At 46.3% G+C, this 22,781-nt stretch overlaps 1 protein-coding gene across 3 annotated transcripts in view; it reads right to left on the bottom strand.

Moving 5' to 3' along the window:
• Positions 1–1,011: 1,011 nt before the first annotated feature.
• The window catches only part of smarcc2 (SWI/SNF related, matrix associated, actin dependent regulator of chromatin, subfamily c, member 2), a 48,016-nt gene continuing 26,246 nt past the window's right edge, over positions 1,012–22,781 (bottom strand). For 2 of the 3 annotated variants that reach the window (XM_064304264.1, XM_064304266.1), the window contains exons 14-26: positions 20,943–21,014; positions 20,151–20,264; positions 19,569–19,722; positions 17,823–17,939; positions 17,470–17,532; positions 16,695–16,953; positions 16,118–16,279; positions 15,285–15,346; positions 14,982–15,102; positions 14,586–14,749; positions 7,390–7,524; positions 5,412–5,793; positions 1,012–4,833 (exon numbers count right to left, since the gene is read on the bottom strand). In XM_064304264.1, coding sequence (XP_064160334.1) covers positions 4,775–4,833; positions 5,412–5,793; positions 7,390–7,524; positions 14,586–14,749; positions 14,982–15,102; positions 15,285–15,346; positions 16,118–16,279; positions 16,695–16,953; positions 17,470–17,532; positions 17,823–17,939; positions 19,569–19,722; positions 20,151–20,264; positions 20,943–21,014 — 1,864 coding nt within the window. In that variant the 3' untranslated portion in view covers positions 1,012–4,774. The remainder of the gene's footprint in view (positions 4,834–5,411; positions 5,794–7,389; positions 7,525–14,585; positions 14,750–14,981; positions 15,103–15,284; positions 15,347–16,117; positions 16,280–16,694; positions 16,954–17,469; positions 17,533–17,822; positions 17,940–19,568; positions 19,723–20,150; positions 20,265–20,942; positions 21,015–22,781) is intronic. The other variant, XM_064304265.1, reaches the window with a different exon arrangement.

Here is a 22,781-nt window from a genome sequence, read left to right as displayed (position 1 = left end):
TGGATGTTGAATTCATTAACTTGCATGGACTTTTTACACTGTGGCATTATACACCCCAATAAAATATGCACTCACTGGCATTTGCCAGTGAATAAAACTGAATTTATCTGAATTACTGTCATCGACAGTAGATTAAACAAGTTTTCTTGAAATTAAGAAAAAAAAAGTTATTTTAGTCCAGTGGAATGTCAGGGAGGACAATGCCATGCAAGAAAACAAACTCTGGACATTACTGACTTTAACAAAATAATTTAAATTCCAATAATTTTAATAAGATGCAGTTCATGCAATTTCATTTATCTGGAGTGTTTTCTTTAAGCTTTGCTCAATTCGATCAAGTATATTTAAATATGTATGTGTACATTTTTCTCCAACAAAGTTGACTCAGCTTAAAATTTTTCAAGAACAATTTCACGTAAGTTGTGAGAGTGAAACTTGAGCCTATCTAGTTACACCACTACTAAATATAGCAAATTACAATAGGCAAGCTCTTTGTACAATGAGAATAAGAATTTAATGTCTTAACTTGTGCATGCTATTCACGTCTTTGGCTGCAGCTGTGCATAAAGCAGTATGTAGCCTGTAATTGAACACGCAGGCATTTTTATAGCTTTTGTCCTTATTTCAGAAAAACCTTTGAAGTCACTGATCGCTGTGTTGTAATGCGGTATTGTAATTCTAGCTTACACTTACACATTCCTGTCCCATTAATGGAACATTTGTAGTCCTAATAGTGACTGTGGCTAGGTTTCTATCTTGTCAAAATGCTTCAGGCTGCAAGTAATATCCCTTCAGCTGTGTTTCATACACCTATGTTTGCTTACTTTTAACTGCATCAGCTTAGCATTGCTTCAGCCAAAATCCTCTCTTAAAATCATTCCATAGCAAGCATATGTACTTTTAATATTTGAAAACAAAGTAATCTGGTCTACAGAATTAAAGTGATAAGTTTGTATGGTTGGCATAATAAGGTTAAGTGGCACGCTTTAATGAAAGACACAAACTGAAGTCTCCATTGACTGTCGTAACACTTTATAAGCAGTTTTCCCCCAATCAATTGACGTAAGTAAGAACATTTCATTTTTGTAGTGTTTCAATTTTTCTTTATAGATATGACAAACTGCAGATGAGGCAAACAGTGCACTAAGACAGAGAGGTCCCTGCTCATTGCTTCAATTCTTACTGTTAGCCATAAAAATACAATAAATAAAAATAAACACACACAACCATTTTTTTTCACAAGGTCCGCACAACAAAAGACACAGAAAAACCAAATCGTTCATTCCTTTGAGTATACATCATGAGAAGGGTTCTAATACTGGGTGTCAGAGTAATGCGTGTGTGTGTCTGTGCATATGTGAGTGTGTGTGGGTGCGTGTGAGCATGCGCATGAGTGCGTGTGTGTGTCCGTGCATATGTGAGTGTGTGTGGGTGTGTGTGAGCGTGTGCATGAGTGCATGTGTGTGCATATGTGAGTGTGTGTGGGTGCGTGTGAGCGTGCGCATGAGTGCATGTGTGTGTCTGTGCATATGTGAGTGTGTGTGGATGCGTGTGCATGAGTGTGTGTGTGCATATGTGAGTGTGTGTGGGTGCGTGTGAGCGTGCGCATGAGTGCATGTGTGTGTGTGGGTGTGTGTGAGCGTGCGCATGAGTGCATGTGTGTGTGTGCATATGTGAGTGTGTGTGTGGGTGCATGTGAGCGTGTGCATGAGCGCATGTGTGTGTGTGCCAATTTAAAAACTGTCACTGTGCAGAAGAAGCAGTTGGGTTTATGAGGATATCTCAAGAAAACTCAATTACAATGTGCACTCACACACATTATCAATCTCACTGTTCACAATTTACCGTAAAACCTAAAAAAGGTATCAGAATACACATGATTATGTAAAGAAAGCAATATAAAAGATGGGTACATAGATATAACAGTGACAGTAATGTCCTGACTGTACTAATATTTGAATACCATAAACACAGTCGGAAATATAAAAAGGAAACCGTACAATGAAAAGATCATTCTACAAATCGAGCACAGAATGGCTGCCTGCACTGACTGTGCTTTGACCACGAGTCCCCTCAACCTTTCTGGATTAATTTTGCCCTTGACACAAATGCAAATGATTTCCTTCATAAGGAAACACTTCCTGTTAGCTGGATGCAGACGTTTTACTTCAGTCACATACTTGCGTTATTCACAAACATTCGCACACATTCCTACTCCACATAATTACCATTAGTGGATCAGCTTCAGCACAGCAGCCCCATAAAATACTAGCTGTAGTATGACCGGAAAAGGAGAATTGCGCCTTGTACCATGTGAGGCGGATATTACTGTGCAGTTTCAGGGTAATCTGTACTTTGTAAAGACAGAATATTCAGTCACATTCTGAAAATATTTCAATGTTTCAATTATTCCAATTTAAATTCATGAAATTTATTGAGCACTGATTAAATTACAGTTTCAAATGTATCCAGCTAGCTAGTCTAAACCCAGAGCTCCTTCATGTTCGGATGCAGGCTAGCTAGTCTAAACCCAGAGCTCCTTCATGTTCGGATGCAGGCTAGCTAGTCTAAACCCAGAGCTCCTTCATGTTCGGATGCAGGCTAGCTAGTCTAAACCCAGAGCTCCTTCATGTTCGGATGCAGGCTAGTCTAAATCCAGAGCTCTTTCATGTTCGGATGCTGGCTATCTCTGTTTCCATTGGGATGCCAAAGACAATTAGTGTACCCTAGAGCTCTTAAAACTCTTCTAGTTGAGCGTGAAACCACCACCGAAAACGTAAAAACGTGCCGAGAGAAGGGTGGATTTTTTTTTTTTTTTTTTTCAGGCAAACATGCAGTGGATAGGTTTTGTAAAAACTGTTACCAATTCCATTTACCTTAACTTTATAACACGAGTTATTCAGATTTGCTAGAACTAACAAATTAGTATTAATCAAATTTAAGGTCTTTCATATTTATGCACACAGTGACAATTCCAGTAGGGAAATCACAGCAAATTGTGATTTGGCATCCTATAGTTACATAAATACATCTTAATGGAAACATAGCTATTACATTTACATAGCTATACATCAAAAACCCAATCAGTTGGCAGTTTTTTCAGCTTGAGCCAAACTGGGGACTGCTCACTTCGTACAATCTATGGATGGTTGTGGGTGCACTGGATAGTCGACTGCTCCTGTTTTTTTTTTTTGGATACATTCAATGCTGCTGACTAAAAGCGATACTGAGATTGCCCTGCTCCAGGAGAATCTCCTGCAATGGCGTATCTTTGGCCCAGGCAGGCACAGCTAAAACCTTCTCTAAATGTCTGTTCACAGAAACCAGGCAAATGTAACTTGCACTCTCCCAATGGAACAAATGACCAACCACTTCAAGCAGTTACAACTGGCCCCATTTCAAAACATAAAAAACTCATATAATACACAAAATCACCATTATGATTTGTAACACTTTTTTATCAGTATCTGTTTTAAGTGCTTCTTCAGTTCCAGGAATTCTATTTAAAAAACATTTCGTTTTTCCAGTCTCAGGAAAAAAAACAATTCAAAGTGCTGTTTCATTTTTAACCCGACTACATACTTCTGGACATTTGTTGGCCAAAAATTGAATACCCGCTACACCCTTCCCCACCCTCCTCCCCATAATACTAACGGCATTATGACTGCTTTCCATTACATCAATGCAGGTTTCTGCCTGTAACAAGACGGAGCACATTATGGTTTTTGATATCAGTTCACATCACTCATCCTTTTGCCTGTCTCCCAACGCCAGAAGAGATGGAAGGTTGGGTTTTGAGGGACAGGTTGGGTTATGAGAGACAGATGGTTGGATTACGAGGGACAGGTTGGGTTATGAGAGACGGAAGGTTGAGTTATGGGAGACAGGTTGGGTTATGAGAGCCGGAAGGTTGAGTTATGGGGGACAGGTTGGGTTATGAGAGACGGAAGGTTAGGTTATGGGGGAGAGGTTGGGTTATGAGAGACAGAAGGTTGGGTTATGGGGGACAGATTCAGGGAACACTTTATGACAGGGCCGGTGCCATAACACTGCACGGCAGAATACTGACTGAAGGATACTGTTCAGTGTGTTAAAATATGCCGCTCCCACACAAACACAGATTTCTTGCATCCTGTATGTTGTTTTTCAGCACAGTTAATCAGACTGGAAGAAAGTTCTGTGCCGCAGATTATGTTATTAATAGTAATAGCTAAACTGTATAGCAAGAGGATGTTTCTTTTTTCTATTTGTACACGGCCACATATTAACCAAACTTTTCATTAACACAGAAGCAAAAAAAACTGCTTGTAATCACATGACAGCACTTGGATTGGTCAAAAGAGAGCTGTTCAGGATTGCTGCAGGGTTTTTTCAGGAGCGAGACTGGGATGAGCTCTCATTTCCTGATGGACTTCAAGAGAGCAGCAGTTCATTAAAAATACAAAACAAAAAAACCCTGAACACTTCCCTGCAGTCTTTTACTATGTTTTCATACATAATACTTTCACGTACTCTGTCCTAAGTTTAGATTTTTTGTTTCCCGATGATCCTTCCTTTCAGGGAGCAATGAGTTTGACATATCTCCATTACTTCCTGCTCTTTCCTCTTTAAGTTTGTTAGAGTCAAACAGACAACATCACTGGTCGATCATATCGCTCAGTCAGATTCTATTCCTGTAACTTACTCTGCCACTGTTTATCACTAAAAGATCCTGTCTCCATTTCTCACTCCATCCTCTCTCTTTCTCCATCCTCCCTATCTCTCTCTCCCTCTCTTACTGTGGTGTGGGGACAGGTGGGGTGGGGTGAAGCCCATCGGGGGGTGCACTGGAATCTGCATTCATGAAAAAAGATGGAAAAAGAATTCAATTAAACAGTGAGAGGTTCATCATAGGTACAAGCAGCTCAATCTCATTGTTCACTGAGAGACAAAAGTTCACCATTTACAGGTTAAAAATGATCAAAATTGGCCTCACATAACAATAAGCCTTAGACACGAGACACTAACATTATGTCACGTAGTATGAAAAACAGTTGTATAAGCAGTGAAGTAATGTAAGCTGCTTTCAAGTTATAACACATAGGTATGCGTATGGCAGGGGTTATAACAAAGTACCCATAAAAAGGATTGTTTACACTAGAACTAAATGCCACAAAGTACATGTAGGGTACATGAGCATGACATAGCACCTGCCATGAACAGTTGACAGCATGTTGCATCTAACGACAAATGTAACAGGGCTGTTATGTATGCTGTGAATTTTACTAAATAGATAAAATATACCTGATTCAGTTACATCACAACAAACATCACCATTATTGGCACAAGCTCCTAATCGACATTATAGACAAATTAATGAGTGCATGTAATGTGCTATCAAAAGATGAATAAGTAAAAATAGCGGGTCTTACCGTGGAGTGCTGGTGCGTGTCCAGTGGGGGGCTGGGGGGCGGGGGGCTGGCCTGCGGGGGCGGAGGGGGAGGTGTGCGGGGCCTGGCCCGGCGGCTCGGCGGCCTGGGCGGAGGGGGCGGAGCCTGTGGAGGAGGAGGAGGGGGGCGGCACGGGGCTGGGGGCTGGTGGGGGTCCCGGGGTGCCGGGGCCCTGCTGGGACCCCGTCATGCCCGGGGGTGGGGCCAGCGGGGTGCTGGAGGGGTGCTGTGGGGGGGTCTGGCTGTGCTGCTGGTGCTGGATCTGCTGGAAGTGCTGCTGTCGCGCGCGCATCTCCGCGTACTTCAGCTGCTCCATGTGGAAGGACTGCCGGTCCGCCAGCAGCTGCTGCCGCTGGTACTCCAGCTGGAGAGGACAAGAAGAGCGGGGAACCCCACCCCAGTAAAGAACACACATTACACCCCCATAATTTACACGCATCACGCCCCCATAATGCACACGCATCACGCCCCCATAATGCGCACGCATCACGCCCCCATAATGCGCACGCATCACCCCCCCATAATGCGCACGCATCGCATCCCCATAATGCGCACGCATCGCATCCCCATAATGCGCACGCATCGCATCCCCATAATGCGCACGCATCGCACCCCCATAATGCCACGCATCGCACCCCCATAATGCACGCCCCATGCGCATCACGCCCCATAATGCGCACGCATCGCATCCCCATAATGCACACGCATCGCACCCCCATAATGCGCACGCATTACCCCCCATAATGCGCACGCATTACCCCCATAATGCACACGCATCGCACCCCCATAATGCGCACGCATCACGCCCTCATAATGCGCACGCATCACGCCCCATAATGCACACGCATCACGCCCCATAATGCGCACGCATCACACCCCCATAATTTACACGCATCACGCCCCCATAATGCACACGCATCACGCCCCCATAATGCGCACGCATTACCCCCCCATAATGCACACGCATCACGCCCCCATAATGCGCACGCATCACCCCCCATAATGCGCACGCATCGCATCCCCATAATGCACATGCATCGCACCCCCATAATGCGCACGCATTCACCCCCCCATAATGCGCACGCATTACCCCCCATAATGTACACGCATCGCACCCCATAATGCGCACGCATTACCCCCATAATGCACACGCATCGCACCCCATAATGCGCACATAACGCATCACGCCCCCATAATGCGCACCATCGCCCCATAGCACACGCATCAGCCCCATAATGCCACGCATCCGCCCCCATAATGCGCACGCATCGCACCCCCATAATGCACGACGCACCCATAATGCGCACGCATCTACCCCCATAATGACACACATCGCACCCCATAATGCGCACGCATCACGCCCCCATAATGCGCACGCATCACGCCCCCATAATGCACACGCATCACGCCCCCATAATGCGCACGCATCACACCCCATAATTTACACGCATCACGCCCCCATAATGCACACGCATCACCCCCATAATGCGCACGCATTACCCCCCATAATGCACACGCATCACCCCATAATCGCACGCATCACCCCATAATGCGCACGCATCGCCCCCATAATCCGTCGACCCATACGCATCATTACCCCCATAATGCGCACCATATCGCTCCCATAATGCGCACGCATCACGCCCCCATAATGCGCGATCACGCCCCATAATGCGCACGCATTACCCCCATAATGCGCACGCATACCCCCATAATGCGCACGATTACCCCCCATAATGCGCACGCTTTACCCCCCATAATGTACATGCATCGACCCATAATGCGCACGTTACCCCCATAATGCGCACGCATCACGCCCCCATAATGCGCACGCATTACACCCCCATAATTTACACACATTACACCATAAGCATTTTCCTTTTGCCCTGTTTCTCTTTCTCTCTTCTCCTCTCTCTCTCTTGCTCCTCTTTCTCTTTCTTTCTCTCTCTCTCTCACTCACCGCTTCCCTCTCTCTGTCCATGATGGTCTCCAGCTCCTCAAAGTGTCTTAGTTTAATCTCCAGCTTCTTCATTTGTGTCTCCACCAGCAGAGCCACCAAAGACTTAATTTTCCTCTCCTCCACAGCAGCCAGGTGCTATCACAGAGGGAGAGAGAGAGGCCGCCATTAGAAACCAGGTTTGCATTAATCACACAGCAAATTTACTTCATGATATTAAAACTTTCTCTCACTTGTGATCAAAATACCCACCAAAACAAACATTTTCAAATTTATTGTAGTCATGAAAGTTGCATCACGTGAGTCTAGTGACTAGCAGTGAGATGTCAATGTAGCCAAGGTTCAAGATTAAATTTGGTGCAAAATGCAAGTTTTCATTTACCTCAAAGAACTTTCAACCTGTGTGCAAACCAACTGTTCTGCTTTTTCCCAGACTGTCAACCTAAGGATGTAACAGACTTTGCCCTAATTGGACAAACCGACAGAGAAATATATATTTACATGCAGACTAAATTAACATAAGTATCTTTTCCTTCTTATTTAGTATGTGTCTTTTTTTTTTGTAAGCATACCCTAAGTAATAAAACAATTGAAAACCAACATCACACAATACCAATATGAACTTGCAAGCGAGAAATCAATAAGTGTATTGTCTTCACACACCTCAAAGACATATATATATATATATATATATATACATACAGCATCCAGTTTTTGGAATTAATCTTGTAAGAGCTAGGTTTTTCTTTTAAATGTCCACATAAACAAAAATCATAGATTGTAAAAATAAGGAAACCATGTCCATTTTCCTACCAGTCCACTGATGTGGGCCTGTTTGGAAGTTTCCCGCAATCTTGCAGCAAGTGAGTAATCCAAGGGAAAAATAAAAAATACGAACAAAAAAGATTCCCAAAAATTCCAAAGTTCCAATGAATAATAAAAAAAAAACCCAAATCCATATTGGCTCCAAATTATCTCCTTTTCAAGATTCTTTGAGAAAGCTGACATTTGAGGCCTGGTACAAACACCCTCAAAACACACACCAGCCATTTTCCGTTGTTCTCCCCCTTCTACTACCTGCTAGACCCTTCTTTAAAATGGAAGCCTGAGAGGGGCACAGTCTGCTTAGCCACACCCTTCCTAACATTATTAAAGGCACAGGAAACCAAAACCTTTGTAGTCATACCCATTTACTAATTTAGAATATTTTAGCTTACTACAAGAAATCAGCTTAGTTTATTGTTACAATTATACACAATTATACACAAGAAGGAATGCATGTTACAAGGTCTTGTGTTTTCATAAACTTACATTTGGATACACCAAGCCCTCATTTCCATAAGCGAAGAGGGACTAAATTAGTCATTCATTCATTCATTCATGAAGTTTTTGCCAACTCCAAGCAAAAGAAATCATTTTGGCTTTCCTCAATCACTTACTGACAATGCAGTGTTTCACATCACAGGCTACATAACATTGTATTGACATCACATTATTTACAATTTTTGACAGAAGATGGAGATTACCGACAATGTTCTATTCTCCCATTGCCTCATTTCCCCAAACTTCAATGCAGGGTTCTACTGTATATTGTGGTGGGTGATAAAGAAAAGTCTTTATCATCATTACAGTTACATCATTAGTTCATGCTCAAGAAAGCTAACCAAAGGTCTAGTGTTGATTCAAGGTTTGGCATTCACATTTTAAGTCTGTGGCTGTTGTCTCTCAGCATGAAAACCAAAGAAATGTCAATGCCAGTTAAGCATGAGACTGAAAAATCAGGGCAAGTTGATCTGAGACATAACCAAAATAGTTGGTCAAAATCAACTTTTTGGTACATTGTTGAGAAGCAAGAGTGTACTGGTGAGCACCGTGATGAAGTAAGGATTCTGTAACACAGGGTGGCTGTAATTGAAACTGTAACCTAGGGTGGCTGTGATAGCAAAGGACCTGGCAGACTATGGAAGACCAATAATATGGATGGTCCAAGACTAAATTTTAGACTTTAAATTACGAAGAAAACCCCCTTTTTACACTCCAGGATGTAGGCATAGATGTATCAAAGACTACCATAAAGAGAGGACTACACCAGCATAAACTCAGAGGGTTTCAGTCCAAGATGCAAGCCACGGATAAGCCTCAAGAACAAAAGGACCAGGTTTGAGTTTAGATGACCTTTGACCTCTGTCCATGTGTTCCAGAGGAAAGTAGTGAGGAAAGCAAGAATGATGGCCAGCCCAGCGAGGAGCTGTGAGAAAGCTAGGTGTGTGTGTGTGTGTGTGAACATGTATTACTATCTTTGTGAGAACCAAATGTCCTCACAAGGATAGAAAGATGAGGAAAGTCTATCTTTGTGAGGACCTTTTGCTGGTCCTCACAATGTCAAGAGGCTGTTTTAGGGTTAGGACTTAGGGTTAGCTTTAGGGTTAGAATTAGGTTAAGGTTAGGGTTAAGGTTAGGCATGTAGTGGTTGGGGTTGGGGTTGGGGTTAGGGTTAGAGGTTACGGAATGAATGTAGTCACTGGGAAGTTCTCACAAGTATAGCAGTACGGGACTGTGTGTGTGTGTGTGTGTGTGTGTGTGTGTGTGTGTGTGTCAACAACTCATCGACACCAAATGGCCAACCTTTATGATCTGGCAGAACGACATCAACTGCAAGTGTAAAAGAGAAGCCCATGCTGAAGCAAAAGCAGCCGTCCAATACCGGGTAAGGGAACTGAAGAACTAATGGTGGACGAAGAAGGCTCTGGAGATCCAGCAGCTTGCAGACTCTGGGGACACCAGAGGTTTCTTTGACGCCATTAGAATGGTATATGGGCCCAGTTACTGCGGTCTAAACCCCCTTCGCACCAAAGATGGGCTAACACTGCTGAAGGATGATGAGGCAATCAAAAACAGATGGGAAGAGCACTATGAGGACCAACTGAACAGGGACACCACTGCTGAGATTGAGATTCTTGACTAACTCCCTCAGCACCCATAATGGAGAACATGGGAGCACCACCCAGCCTGAGAGAGATACAAGATGCCATAAGGAAGATGAGGAATAACAAGGCTGCTGGACCTGATGGAATCCCAGCTGAGGTCCTGAAGGCAGGTGGGCCAGATCTCCTCAGCCACATCCATGCACTGCTCCTCAAAATATGGGACAAAGAGGTAATCCCTGCACAATTTAGGGATACTCTAATTGTCTCCATTTTTAAAAAGGGAGACAAGGCAGACTGCGGGAATTACCGTGGCATTTCCCTCCTGTTCACCACTGGGAAAAATCTAGCTCGGCTTCTAGCCAACAGACATCCTCCCCTGTCAGATAAAATTCTTCCTGAATCACAATCATCCTGAGTGGATTTCTCCCAAACATGGACATGATTTTCACTGTTCGCCAACTCCAAGAAAAATGCCAGGAACAAAACCAACCACTATACATAGCCTTTATTGACCTCACCAATGTCTTTGACTCTGTAAACCGTCAGGCCCTCTGGCTGATTCTGGAAAAATTGCCTGCCCCAACAAGTACATTCGAATACTGAGACTGCTGCATGACAACATGTCAGCTACAGTACTCAGTGGCAATGGAGATGAAACGGAACCCTTCAGGGTAGACACTGGAGCCAAGCAGGGTTGCGTCATTGCTCCTACCCTGTTCTCTGTATTCATCGCTGCCATCCTCCACCTCATGGGTGAAAATCTGCCTCAGGGTGTAAGAATTACATACAGAACAGACGGACAACTTCTTAATATCAACAGATTCAGGGCAAAAAGCAAAACCACCACCACATCCAACATAGAGCTACAGTATGCCGATGACAATGTCTTCATGGCCCTTTCAGAGGAGGATCTACAGTGCATTCGGGATGCGTTCGCCAAGGCATACAAGCAACTTGGTCTGGCCCTTAACATAAAAAAGACTCAGATCCTCTAACCAACCACCACCTGGGAGAAATACTCCTGTTCTACTCCCAGCCATATCCATTGAGGACACCAGACTTGAAAATGTGGATCACTTTCTTTACCTCGGCAGCCTTCTATCCTCCAAAGCTGACGATGAAATCCACCACCGCCTCAGCTGTGCCAGCAGAGCCTTCTCAAGACTGAGAAAAAGGGTCTTTGAAAACCGCGACCTCCAGGACTAAAATCCTGGTCTACAAAGCGGTAGTGCTGCCCACCCTAATGTATGAGGTCAGAAACCTCAACCACGTAAATGGTAAATGGACTGCATTTACATAGCGCTTTTAGCCAAAGCGCTTTACAATTGATGCCTCTCATTCACCCCTTCACACACACTCACACAGCAATGGTGAAAGGCTACCATGCAAGGTACCAATCAGCTCACTGGGAGCAATTAGGGGTTAGGTGTCTTGCTCAGGGGCACTTCGACACGCCCAGGACTGGGGATCGAACCGGCAACCCTCCGACTGCCAGTCAACCGCTCTTACCTCCTGAGCTATGTCGCCCACCTGGACCACGTACAGCAGGCACCTGAAGGCATTAGAGGCACATCAGCAGAGGTGCCTCAGAAAAATCCTTAAGATCAGCTGGGAGGACAGATGCACTAACACCAGAGTACTGAAGGAGGTCAACATCACCACCATCACTGCCACCATCGCCCAACACCAGCTCAGATGGACTGGCCATGTTATCCATATGCCTGACTTGCGCCTGCCAAAACAAGTCCTATACTCCCAGCTTCTTGTAGGACGACATGCCCCAGGAGGTCAGAAGAAAAGGTACAAGGATAACATCAAAGCAAACATCAAAAAGTGCCACAGACTATAACACCTGGGAGGACACAGCAACCAACAGGGAGACCTGGAGAAATATGGTCTGTAAAGGAGCTGCACTCCATGACAACGACCTCCGCTGTGCTGCACAAGACAAGCGCAGACTCAGAAAGGAGAGAGCTTCCACCAAAAAGGCCCCAACTACACGCACAACAACTACCACTCACCCCTGTCCACACTGCACCAAAATATGTGGTTCCAGGATCGGCCTCTTTGCTCACCTGAAGACCCACAAGGACCCTGAAGGAGGACAGTCATACTCGACCCCAAGTGATCGCCGATGATGGTGTGTATATGTGTGTGTGTGTGTGTGTGTGTGTGTGAGTGTAAATGTGCGTGTGTGTGTGTGTGTGTGAGTGTGTGTCCTCAGTAAGGAAATTCTTTTTCAGAATCAGCGCTTATAACATTAACATAGTGAACCAACAGCAAACACTGACATCAACATTGACACGACACAGCAGAACATGGAGTTGAGATATTGTTGATTTCAGTGATTTTGGAGGTTAAACTGAAATCACAGTGGGAGGTGAGAGTTGCTAAGTTTCCTTATGGCAGAAGGTATAAATCTTCTGCTGAAGCAAGCTCTCCTCCACATGGGTGTCCTGTATCTGAGACCTTTTGGGGGGAAGCAGTTCTTTGGATTTTGCAACATTAATCTGGAGAAAGTTAGTACTACACCACGCAGAGAAGTAAAACACCTACTGTTGATATCCAATGAGAGAGAGGTATTATCTTTGAGCAGTGGAAGGATGGCTGTGTCATCTGCATATGTGAAACAAAAAGTGGCAGGAGATGGGCCCTGACAGTGATTGGTGTAAAGGGTGTAGAGGACTGGGCTGAGCTCACATCCCTGTGGTGGACCAGTGATGATAATAGTGAGTGACAGCATGCTGTCAACCCTTACTGCCTGAGGGCTGTTACTGAATCATGAATCCAGGAGAAGAGTGGGGATGGGACCTGAAGATGTTGTCATTTCCTGATCACCTGATGCAGTTGGATTGTACTGAAGGCGGAACTGAAGTCAATGAAGAGTAGTCGGATGCAGTTTCCGGGGGTGTCAATGTGTTGTAGCAATGAGTGGCGATGCAGATGGATTTAAGGAAGAGGGAGTAGGTGTAAATTTGAGTGGACATGTTTTGAGGACCCGACCCGTGATTCCATCTGGTCCGTGAGCCTTGTTAGGCTCTGCACCTCCTCTGCTGGAGGCAGATGTCCCGCCTGGTGAGGAGGGAATCTCACTCCATTTAGCAGGAGTCCAGGAAACTCTCACACACAAAGGACATGGGGTGTGGCGTATTATGGACAGATTAGATGAGTGTTAACCTGCACCAAAGTGATTAAAAGGGCAAAGTGTGATGAAAGAAAGGATCTGCCTATGATCCAAAACACCCCACTCCATCTGTAAACATGGTGGAGGTAGTGTTATGGTTTGGCCATGTATGGCTTTCACTGGAACTGGCTCACTTGTCTTCATTGATGATCTGACTGCTGACAGAAGCAGAAGGATGAATTCTTCAGAATACAGAATCATCTTATCTGCTCTGATCAAATTAAATACCACAAAAACTCACTGGATGGCACTTCACCTTGCAACATACTGCTAAAGCAATCAAGGAGTTTTGTAGGGCAATAAAACGTGGAATGTTCTACACTGGCTAAAACAATCACCTAACCTGAATCCAACTGAACATGTATTTCACTTGTTGAAGACAAGACTGAGGGCAAAAAGCCCCCAAAACACACAGGATCTGAAGATGTAGTAGTACAGGCCTGGCAGAGCATCACCAGGGAGGGTACCCTGTGTCCGGGGATGTCTATAGGCTGCAAATTTCAGGCAGTCATCCAATGCAAAGGATTTACAATCAAGTACTAAATATGACAGCTTTATTTATGATTATGTTAATTTGTCCAATTACTTTTGCTCCCCTAAAATGGGGGGACTATAAACAAAAAGAGCTGCAATTACAACACGGATCACTGGAAATGGATGTAAATACCCTTTAATCGAAGTTAAGCTGACAGTCTGCACTTTAACCTCATTTTCACTGTTTCATTTCAAATCCAATGTGCTGGAGTACAGAAATCATATCACTGTAGACTTACGGACCATGCTGTATATATAGTGTGTAAATATTTGGACAGTGACACAATTTTTGTTGTTTTGGCTCTGCGTCACTTTCCAAGCACTTTTGAACTGCACGGTATTTGTCACTGACAAAACTGAACACAGATTAAATTCTGCTGAACGTTCACTGAACTGCTCGCAGAAGCAGACCCGGAAAGACACACTGAGCGGCTCTCAGACGGACGGACAGACAGACAGAGACAGATGCACGAATGGACAGAAGAAGGACAGACGGATGGACAGACAGACAGATGGACAGGCGGCCAGAAAGACAGCCGGGCGGACTGACAGACCTTGGCTTTGACGGCAGCAGCAGCCAGTGCAGAGGCAGCAGCAGTGGCCAGATTCCCCTCCCCAACGTCCCGTTCAACTTTGGCCTTCCGCTCTCCCTCAGCGTCTCCTTCCCTCCGCCCCTCCTCTGACCCCTCTCTCCCTTCTTTCTCCTTCTCTCCATTACCTGAAGGAGTGAGTGAATGGCCCAGGAAAGGGTCCATCCACAGCGAAGACAGAGAAGCAGGATAACATCCAAAGGTTAGTGGGTCTTACCAAGCACGATTGGCTGGTTTGTATATTCATCACCATGATTGGCTGGTTTATATATTCATCATTGTGATTGGCTGGTTTGTATATTCTCTGTGTTTGTCCCTTCTTGCATCCACAATGCGCTGTTGAAGTCAGCCTTTTCTTACCCATTTCGGAATCGGTCTTCTCTCCCTCTCTTTCCCCTTCTCCCTCTCTGCCCCGTTCTTCCTCCTTTTTTCCATTCTCCCCCTGCTTCTCCTCTTCCTCCATGGCTCCCTCTTTAATCTCCTGAGAAACAGATTTACATCCATCTAGTCATATTCACACACACCACACACATTCACATATACAGACTCACCCACTTACATGTGTGCATATATATACATACACACGCAGACACATCGCACATACACACTCTCTTACAAGCACCCCACTTGCACACACACACACACACACACACACACACACACCTTGCTTTCTCGCCGCTCCTCGCTGGGCTGACCATCGTTCTTGCTCTCCTCACTACTCTCTTCTGGAACACATGGACAGAGGTCAAAGGTCATTGTGTCTGTGAGGCATGCAGCATGCCTATTGTGCCACTTCCAACCGCCTGTCAGAACCTGGCCCCTTCCTCATTCTGCTTTGCCCTGCCCCCCAGCACCTGGCCCCTCCCCCAACCTGCCCTGTGCCCCAGCACCTAGCCCCTCCACCATCCTGCCATGCCCCACCCCCCAGCATCTGGCCCCACCCCCATTCCTGCCTTGCCCCCCAGCACCTGGCCCCTTCCCCAACCTACCCTGCGCCCCAGGACCTAGCCCCTCCCCCATCCTGCCATGCCCCACCCCCAGCACCTAGCCCCTCCCCCATCCTGCCATGCCCCACCCCCAGCACCTAGCCCCTTCCTCATTCTGCTGTGCCTCGCCCCCCAGCACCTGGCCCCTCCCCCAACCTGCCATGGCCCAGCCCCCAGCACCTAGCCCCACCCCCATACTGCCATGTCCCACCCCCAGCACCTGGCCCCTCCCCAACCTGCCCTGTGCCCCAGCACCTAGCCCCTCCCCATCCTGCCATGCCCCACCCCCAGCACCTGGCCCCACCTCCATCCTGCCATGCCCCACCCCCTAGCACCTGGCCCCTCCCCATCTTGCCATGCCCCACCCCCCAGCACCTGGCCCCTCCCCCAACCTGCCCTGTGCCCCAGCACCTAGCACCTCCCCCATCCAACCATGCCCCACCCCCAGCACCTGGCCCCACCCCCATCCTGCCCTGGCCCCTCCCCCATTCGGCCCCGCCCCTCCAGCACCTGGCCGCTCGCCCTCCTCCAGGTCGGTTCCGGCGATCCCGCTGCCCTCCAGGCCATAGAGGGGGTCGGGCCTCCCGCTGGCCCGAGCTGCATCTTCCACCCTCCTGACGTGGGCCTCCACCAGCGCTGCCGGTACTTCCTCCTTCATCCGCGAAAACTCCTCTGAGCACAAAGCACAAAGAAACACCATTAAACAGAGTGCTCTCTTATTATTCCCCACTGGGAAAAAGTGCAGTATGAAACTGACAGAAAAACACATCACTAAATTCATCAGTGATCTGGCCAGTTTTGCTTGAGTTACAGCTTGAGCTATATAGGGAGTTCCATATGTAGTAGTTTAACTTACACCATGTTATGATTGTTTTTAAACTTCTGAACATATGTGCTCCCGAGTGTGTGTGCCAACCCATTCCCCGAAGATTAGGAAAGCTCCGGCACTGTCCCTCTCAGACAGCCTGTAACCCTGCTTTCTCAGGCTGGATGCAAACGCTGAGGCCTGGGCGTCGAGCAGCCGTGCAGCCTGAGCCCACGCAGGAAACGGCTGTATGTGAGGAGGAGAGGAGGAAGGGCGCCTCACCCAGGGCCGACTTGGCGGCCGCGGAGGCCACGCGGGGGTCCACCACGGACGCCAGGAAGGCCACGGTGCTCATGACGGGGTTGCCGGCCTGGCTGAAGGGCACCGGCTGGAAGGCCAGGGGCCCCAGGGAGGCGGAGCTGTCCTCCAGGTAGGGGTCCTCGATGGGCAGCCGCAGGAAGTGCAGGATGCACTCGTCCTGCGTGCGGCTGCCCACGTGCTCCGACACCTTGTTCCAGTCGTCCTTGTACATCTCCAGGGCCTGGGCGAGAGAGAGAGGGGGAGAGAGAGAGAGAGAGACGGAGGAAGAGAGAGACAGAGAGAGGATGGGGAGAGATAGAGACAGAGGAGGGGGAGAGAGAACTCTCTCTTCTTTGCGTTCTTGCTTTTGCTTTTAAATATTACACCACACAATTTCACATGGAACAGAAAAGAACAAGTATTGAGAAACATTCATAATGGGTAACCAACCCAGCCCAGTATTATTTGAGCATGATGCAGAGCATGCTGGGATGCAAATAGCTAAATGAACTCAGCAATCATACCTGTGTGGAAGCACCTGCTTTTGATAAACTTTGAGTCTCTAAGTATTTCCACATAGTTGGCCACTAGCTGTACATATATATGTATACAAGGAAGGAGAGAGTGAATGAGAAGGAGAAGGAAAGAATGAAGGAGAAGGAGGAGGGGGAGGGGCAGGGAGAAAGTGAAAGACAGGAAGTGGAGGAGGGAAGGAGAGGGGGAAGAGGGGGTAAGGGAGAGGAGTACACTCGTTTACCTCAAGCAACAGCAGGGTTTCCTGTTCTGTCCATTCCCGTGTGGCACTGGCGGCACTCTTACTCTGAGAAGGGAAAGGTGAGGTCAGAATCACCTGTCGTTCCATGCAGCCTAACCCCCACCCCGCCAACTGCTCCCCCCACATTGTCATTCCTTCCGACAGATGAGCATCACCCTACCACCCACACCATCTCCAAACCACTACACCCTCACTCCCTTATCCACCCCCCACCCCCCTGTGCAGAACTCCCCTCCCACTGCGGTCAACTCCTCTCTTTCTCCCTTAACCCCCCACTCCCCCCTGACCCCGCTCCATTCAGAACTCCCCTCCCACTGCCTCCGTGCTTTCTCCACCTTGGCAGGCCCGCTCTTCTTGCTGTAAATGTCGGTCCTCAGTCCAAAGTTCTGCAGGTCCGCCGGTTTCTCCTTCACTTTCTCTGGAAAGGTCAGCATCTGCTGGGAGGCTGGGGCCTGGGGGGGCAGGGGGTAGGGGGGAGAGAGAGGGGGTGTGAGTAAAACAAGAAGTTACACCGCAGCTGCAGTTCTACCGCCCGTTTCTCCAACACAACATACGTAAGAAAAACAACAACGCTCACACTGTAGCCTTGTGTGGAATTTCCTCAATCTGGCAAGCCAACCCTCCGGCTGAAGGACACATTTGGGTGGCATAAGCCGTGTTTCCACCAAAAGTACCCAGAACTTTAGTCCCAGGAACTACTTTTCAAGGAACTAAAAGGTTCCTTCAGCCCATGGTTGTCTGCGTTTCCACCGCGGTCTAAAGTCCCGCGAAGATTAGGCAAATTAGCCCACTGACGTATGAAAAAGCGACGTCGTCGCTAACAGGCCATAACAGGCCAATAGTCAGATTGTAACTGTTTTATATATCCTTTCAAACACATTCATTATGTTTTTATGCGAACATTCGCTTTCATGTCTTGACATCCGAAGCGACAGAATGCATTCACATTTATATGTATAACTGGCAACAACAGCAGAAAACATGCACACGTTGTAAACAATTTGCTGTTTGATTACTTTCTCATCGTCAATTCCATATAGGCTAATCGCAAAATGACAAGAATAGAACGAAAACTCGGACTTGCGTGAAAATTTAAATTAGTAGTGGTACAGCCACCGTTTGCTTTCCTTCAAAGTTACTGCTAGCCGAGCAGCGAAGTGTGCCCTCCAGATGCGAACCATGCACCATAAATGAGTCCATAGTCTTCCTGGTCTTTTTGTGGAATTGAAGAATGGCAGAGTAAAATTACGGCAGTCTGAAAAAGCTAAAGGGACGATTACTAGAATTAACCTGTTATTTTACCCTGACAAAAAGTGCGGAAGGTGATTTCCAGTTTGCTTTTACTGTATCACCAATGTGAATTAAGCAGAACTACCGCATACTTCACATAACTGTATCAAACGTTTTGAGTCAATTACAACGGGCTAACAAAGAAAATCCGGAAGGCTATAACCAAAACTAGGCTACTGCGCCGCATAACATACAAGTTTGATTTGAAGTTATTATGAAAATAAATTGGTTTGCGGTTGCATATTTTTAAACATGGCGGTTGAAAATAAACACAAAAAAATGCTGCGAGTACTCGACCAATCAGAAATGTTCAGCGCTGCAAGCTCCACCCAAAAGGTTCCTGTACTTTCGGAAAGTACTACCCCGCGAGCAGGAACTTTTTTGGGGGTAAAATAAAGCCCCCGGAACTAACTAATTTAGACCCTAGTTCCTGCGGTGGAAACGCACTGAGTTCCTCAAAAGGTTCCTAGTTCCGGGGTAATGTTCCTGCGGTGGAAACGCCGCTATAGTCACATAATGGATTAGGAACTGGGCTTGAACCCTAAAGAGTGCAGGTTCAATTCCCCAGTAAGCTGCTTGTACCACTGAACAAGTTACTTAACCTGAACTGGTCAAGCATATGTCCAGCTGTAAAAATGGATGCTATGCAAAAATACAAAAGTTGCGTTAGTCACTCTGCATAAGAGTGACTGCTGAATGGCAGTAATGTAATTATATTAATGTTCGAACATTTAGAACTCTCCATCACAAATCTCAGGTAAACCCTCCACAGAAAGCTGTGGCAGCGGTACCTGTGTGGTTTTGGGCTGCAGGGGCACAAGGCTGGAGGGCGTGTCGGCCAGCACGTGGAAATGGGAGGTTGGGGGCGGTCCCATGGGGGTGGGGCGGCTCTCTGCGTCCACCTGATAGTTGATCAGCCCCCACTGCTCCAAAAACGCATGAACCCTGGGGGGTCAGAGGGCAAAGGGCAGAGGGTGTGGTCACCTGCTCAGACAGCCTATCAGGACACATCTATCAGCAGCCTCTGCACACTGGAGAACTTTTGTATGAGAGAACTGGATGGGAACAGATATAGACACAAATGGATTCTTAAAATGCTTTCGTAAAACTGCCTGACTCTTGCATTGCCAATAAAGCTTATTCTGCGAATTGTTGATGGACGAATCAGCAAAGATGGAAAACAGCACAGACTTTCATTCAATTCAATTTTATTTGTATAGAGCTTTTAACAAAGGAGCTTTGTCACAAAGCAGCTTTACCAAAGAGTAAGCCTAGGGCAACAGTGGCAAGGAAAAACTCCCTGACTGATAGCAGGAAGAAACCTTGAGCAGAACAACACAGACATGTCTTCGAATGCAGTAAGTCCTCCTCACCTCATGATGGCGCACACATCCCCTGCCAAGTTCCTGCGGCAGGCGGTGGAAGTCAGGTACTCCTGGGGATTCAGGCGGTACGTGTCTATCATGAAGTTCCTGTAGGCTAGGTAACTTCAGAGAAAGACGTGTTGAGATGACAGTTAGAGGACAACACTTAAGGTCAGTAATGGGCTGCATAGTAACAAATTCAATTTCAGTTTATCAATTACACACACTTAAGTGTAATTCGACAGTAGTGACAGAAGCATGAACTACGAGCTCCAGTCTAGTCCTTTTTGTCCAGTGCTGTTATCTGTACAGAGCAAATGAAAGGAAAGTTGGGCGTGTTCATGCCTGAACAGTTCGGAAGAACAAATCCAGTTTTTTCGTGTAGGTTTATCAGCATGGCTAATATCACCCTAGCTGGGCATTAATATAAGCACCACTATCGCTCCTCAAAAAGTACTTCCTAGTTCGTTCATTGCCTAGATTCAAACATTTTTATATTTTTTTATTTAAAGAAATGTTTGCTTTTAAATTTGACTGACAAACAAATGGAAGCTTTAGTTTAAATGACTCATTTCAGCATGCACACAATAGCAAGGTAGTAGGAAAGTTCATCAACAGTTTCTTAGCATTAGTGCTGGGGGGGGGAAACACATGAAATCTCCTTTTTAAATATTTCAGTAGTGTGTTTCATGACCAACAGTTAAAAAGATTTATTCCATAAGAACTTCTCATAAAACTTTATAAAATGGGGGAATGTCAGATCTGTCAGAAACTGAGACAGCCTGAACAACACAGGCTCACATTTCTGGAGTCTTGGATTTATTCTTCCCATTGAAGAACTCTGGGAGGGCCCGGCGCTCTATTGCGTGTACACTGAGAGAGAGAGAGAGAGAGGGAGGGAGAGAGGGAGGCAAGCACGATCAGTTCTGGGTGATTTAAATCACTTTCAAATTCCTAAAAGGCTTTGACTGACTTTGACTGGCACACTGAAGTAAATATAAAACTTTCTAAAAACAAACTATACTTTTTCTTTCTAAAAACAACGGATACAGCGTTTGTAAGCACATCCAAAATCAGCGTATATCTGAATCAGATTTAAAAATGTCCAATGTTGCTGACCTCCACTCATAATCATATTTCAGTTGTGTGAAAAGCCAGATTCTCTTCAATATATACACTGAGCATCTCTCAGTCTCTGCATGTTACACTGAGAAGGATCAACAGTTAGAATGTAGGTGGGAGGAGCTTGTGGCTCTGATCTTGAGTTTGTTACACAATATTTCCTCACAATATAACCAAGTTACACAAGCTCAAAGCAAGTGTGACCCACAGTATGTAGCAGGCAAGGGCCATCGCGTGCAAGCCCTGAACAAGTTATAATTGAACCAGGCAGTAGAGCTGGGGATGATTATGTGCATCTATTATAATCGAACCAGGCAGCAGAGCTGGTGGTGATTATGTGTACCTCATATAATCGAACCAGGCAGCAGAGCTGGTGGTGATTATGTGTACCTGTTATAATCGAACCAGGCAGCAGGGCTGGTGGTGATTATGTGTACCTGTTATAATCGAACCAGGCAGCAGAGCTGGTGGTGATTATGTGAACCTGTTACAATCGAACCAGGCAGCAGAGCTGGTGGTGATTATGTGTACCTGTTATAATCGAACCAGGCAGCAGAGCTGGTGGTGATTATGTGTACCTCTTGTAATCAAACCAGGCAGCATAGCTGTACCTGTTGTAATGGAACCAGGCGGAGTAGCTGGGGATGATGATGTGTACCTGTTGTAATGGAACCAGGCGGCGTAGTTGGGGATAATGATGTGTACCTGTTGTAATGGAACCAGGCGGCGTAGCTGGGGATGACGATGTGTACCTGTCAGGGTTCTGTGTTTTTCCCTTTGTCTTTCCTGGTTGGGCCGCCAGATGGCGGCACCTCTGTCTTGTGTCCTGTTTAATTGTATTATTGGTTTCAATTATCCTATTATTGTTTGCTGGTTGTCTCGATTTCCCTTCCTTCTCTGTGGCCTGATTGTTCATTGTGCCCTCCTGTGTCTCGTCTGTGTCGCGCCTATTTAAGTTTCCCTTCTCCCGGACTCAGGTGCTGGATCCTTGCCTGCTTGTTGTAGTCTGTTAGTTTGTCTGATCGTGCCTCCGAGCGTGTTTCTGCCCTGAGTGTTCCTGCCCCTGTTCTGTTTTCTACGTGCTTTAGGACTTTTGTATTTTCTTGTTTCTTGCTATTTTTGGAGTTTTCTTTGTGTTTGTGAGAGTTGCCCTGCGAGGCTTTTTGTTCCCTTTTTGTGGAGTTGTGAGTAAGGTCTTTGTTCTCCCCATTTTTGGAGTTTTGTGTTTTTCCCGCACTCTGCGTTTGGGTCCATTCCCTCGCCCACCCTGACAGTACCTGTTGTAATGGAACCAGGCAACACAGGTGAGGGATGATTATGTGTACCTGTTGTAATCGAACCAGGCAACATAGCTGGGGATGATTATGTGTACCTGTCGTAATCGAACCAGGCGGCGTAGCTGGGGATGATTACCTGTACCTGTTGTAATGGAACCAGGTGGAGTAGCTGGGGATGATGATGTGTACCTGTTATAATCGAACCAGGCAATATAGCTGGTGGTGATTATGTGTATCTGTT

Source organism: Anguilla rostrata, chromosome 13 (assembly GCF_018555375.3).
Source record: "Anguilla rostrata isolate EN2019 chromosome 13, ASM1855537v3, whole genome shotgun sequence".
NCBI classification, from domain to species: Eukaryota; Metazoa; Chordata; class Actinopteri; order Anguilliformes; family Anguillidae; genus Anguilla; species Anguilla rostrata.
Note: the sequence above shows the minus strand (reverse complement) of the source record. Positions and strands in the feature narration are given on the sequence as shown.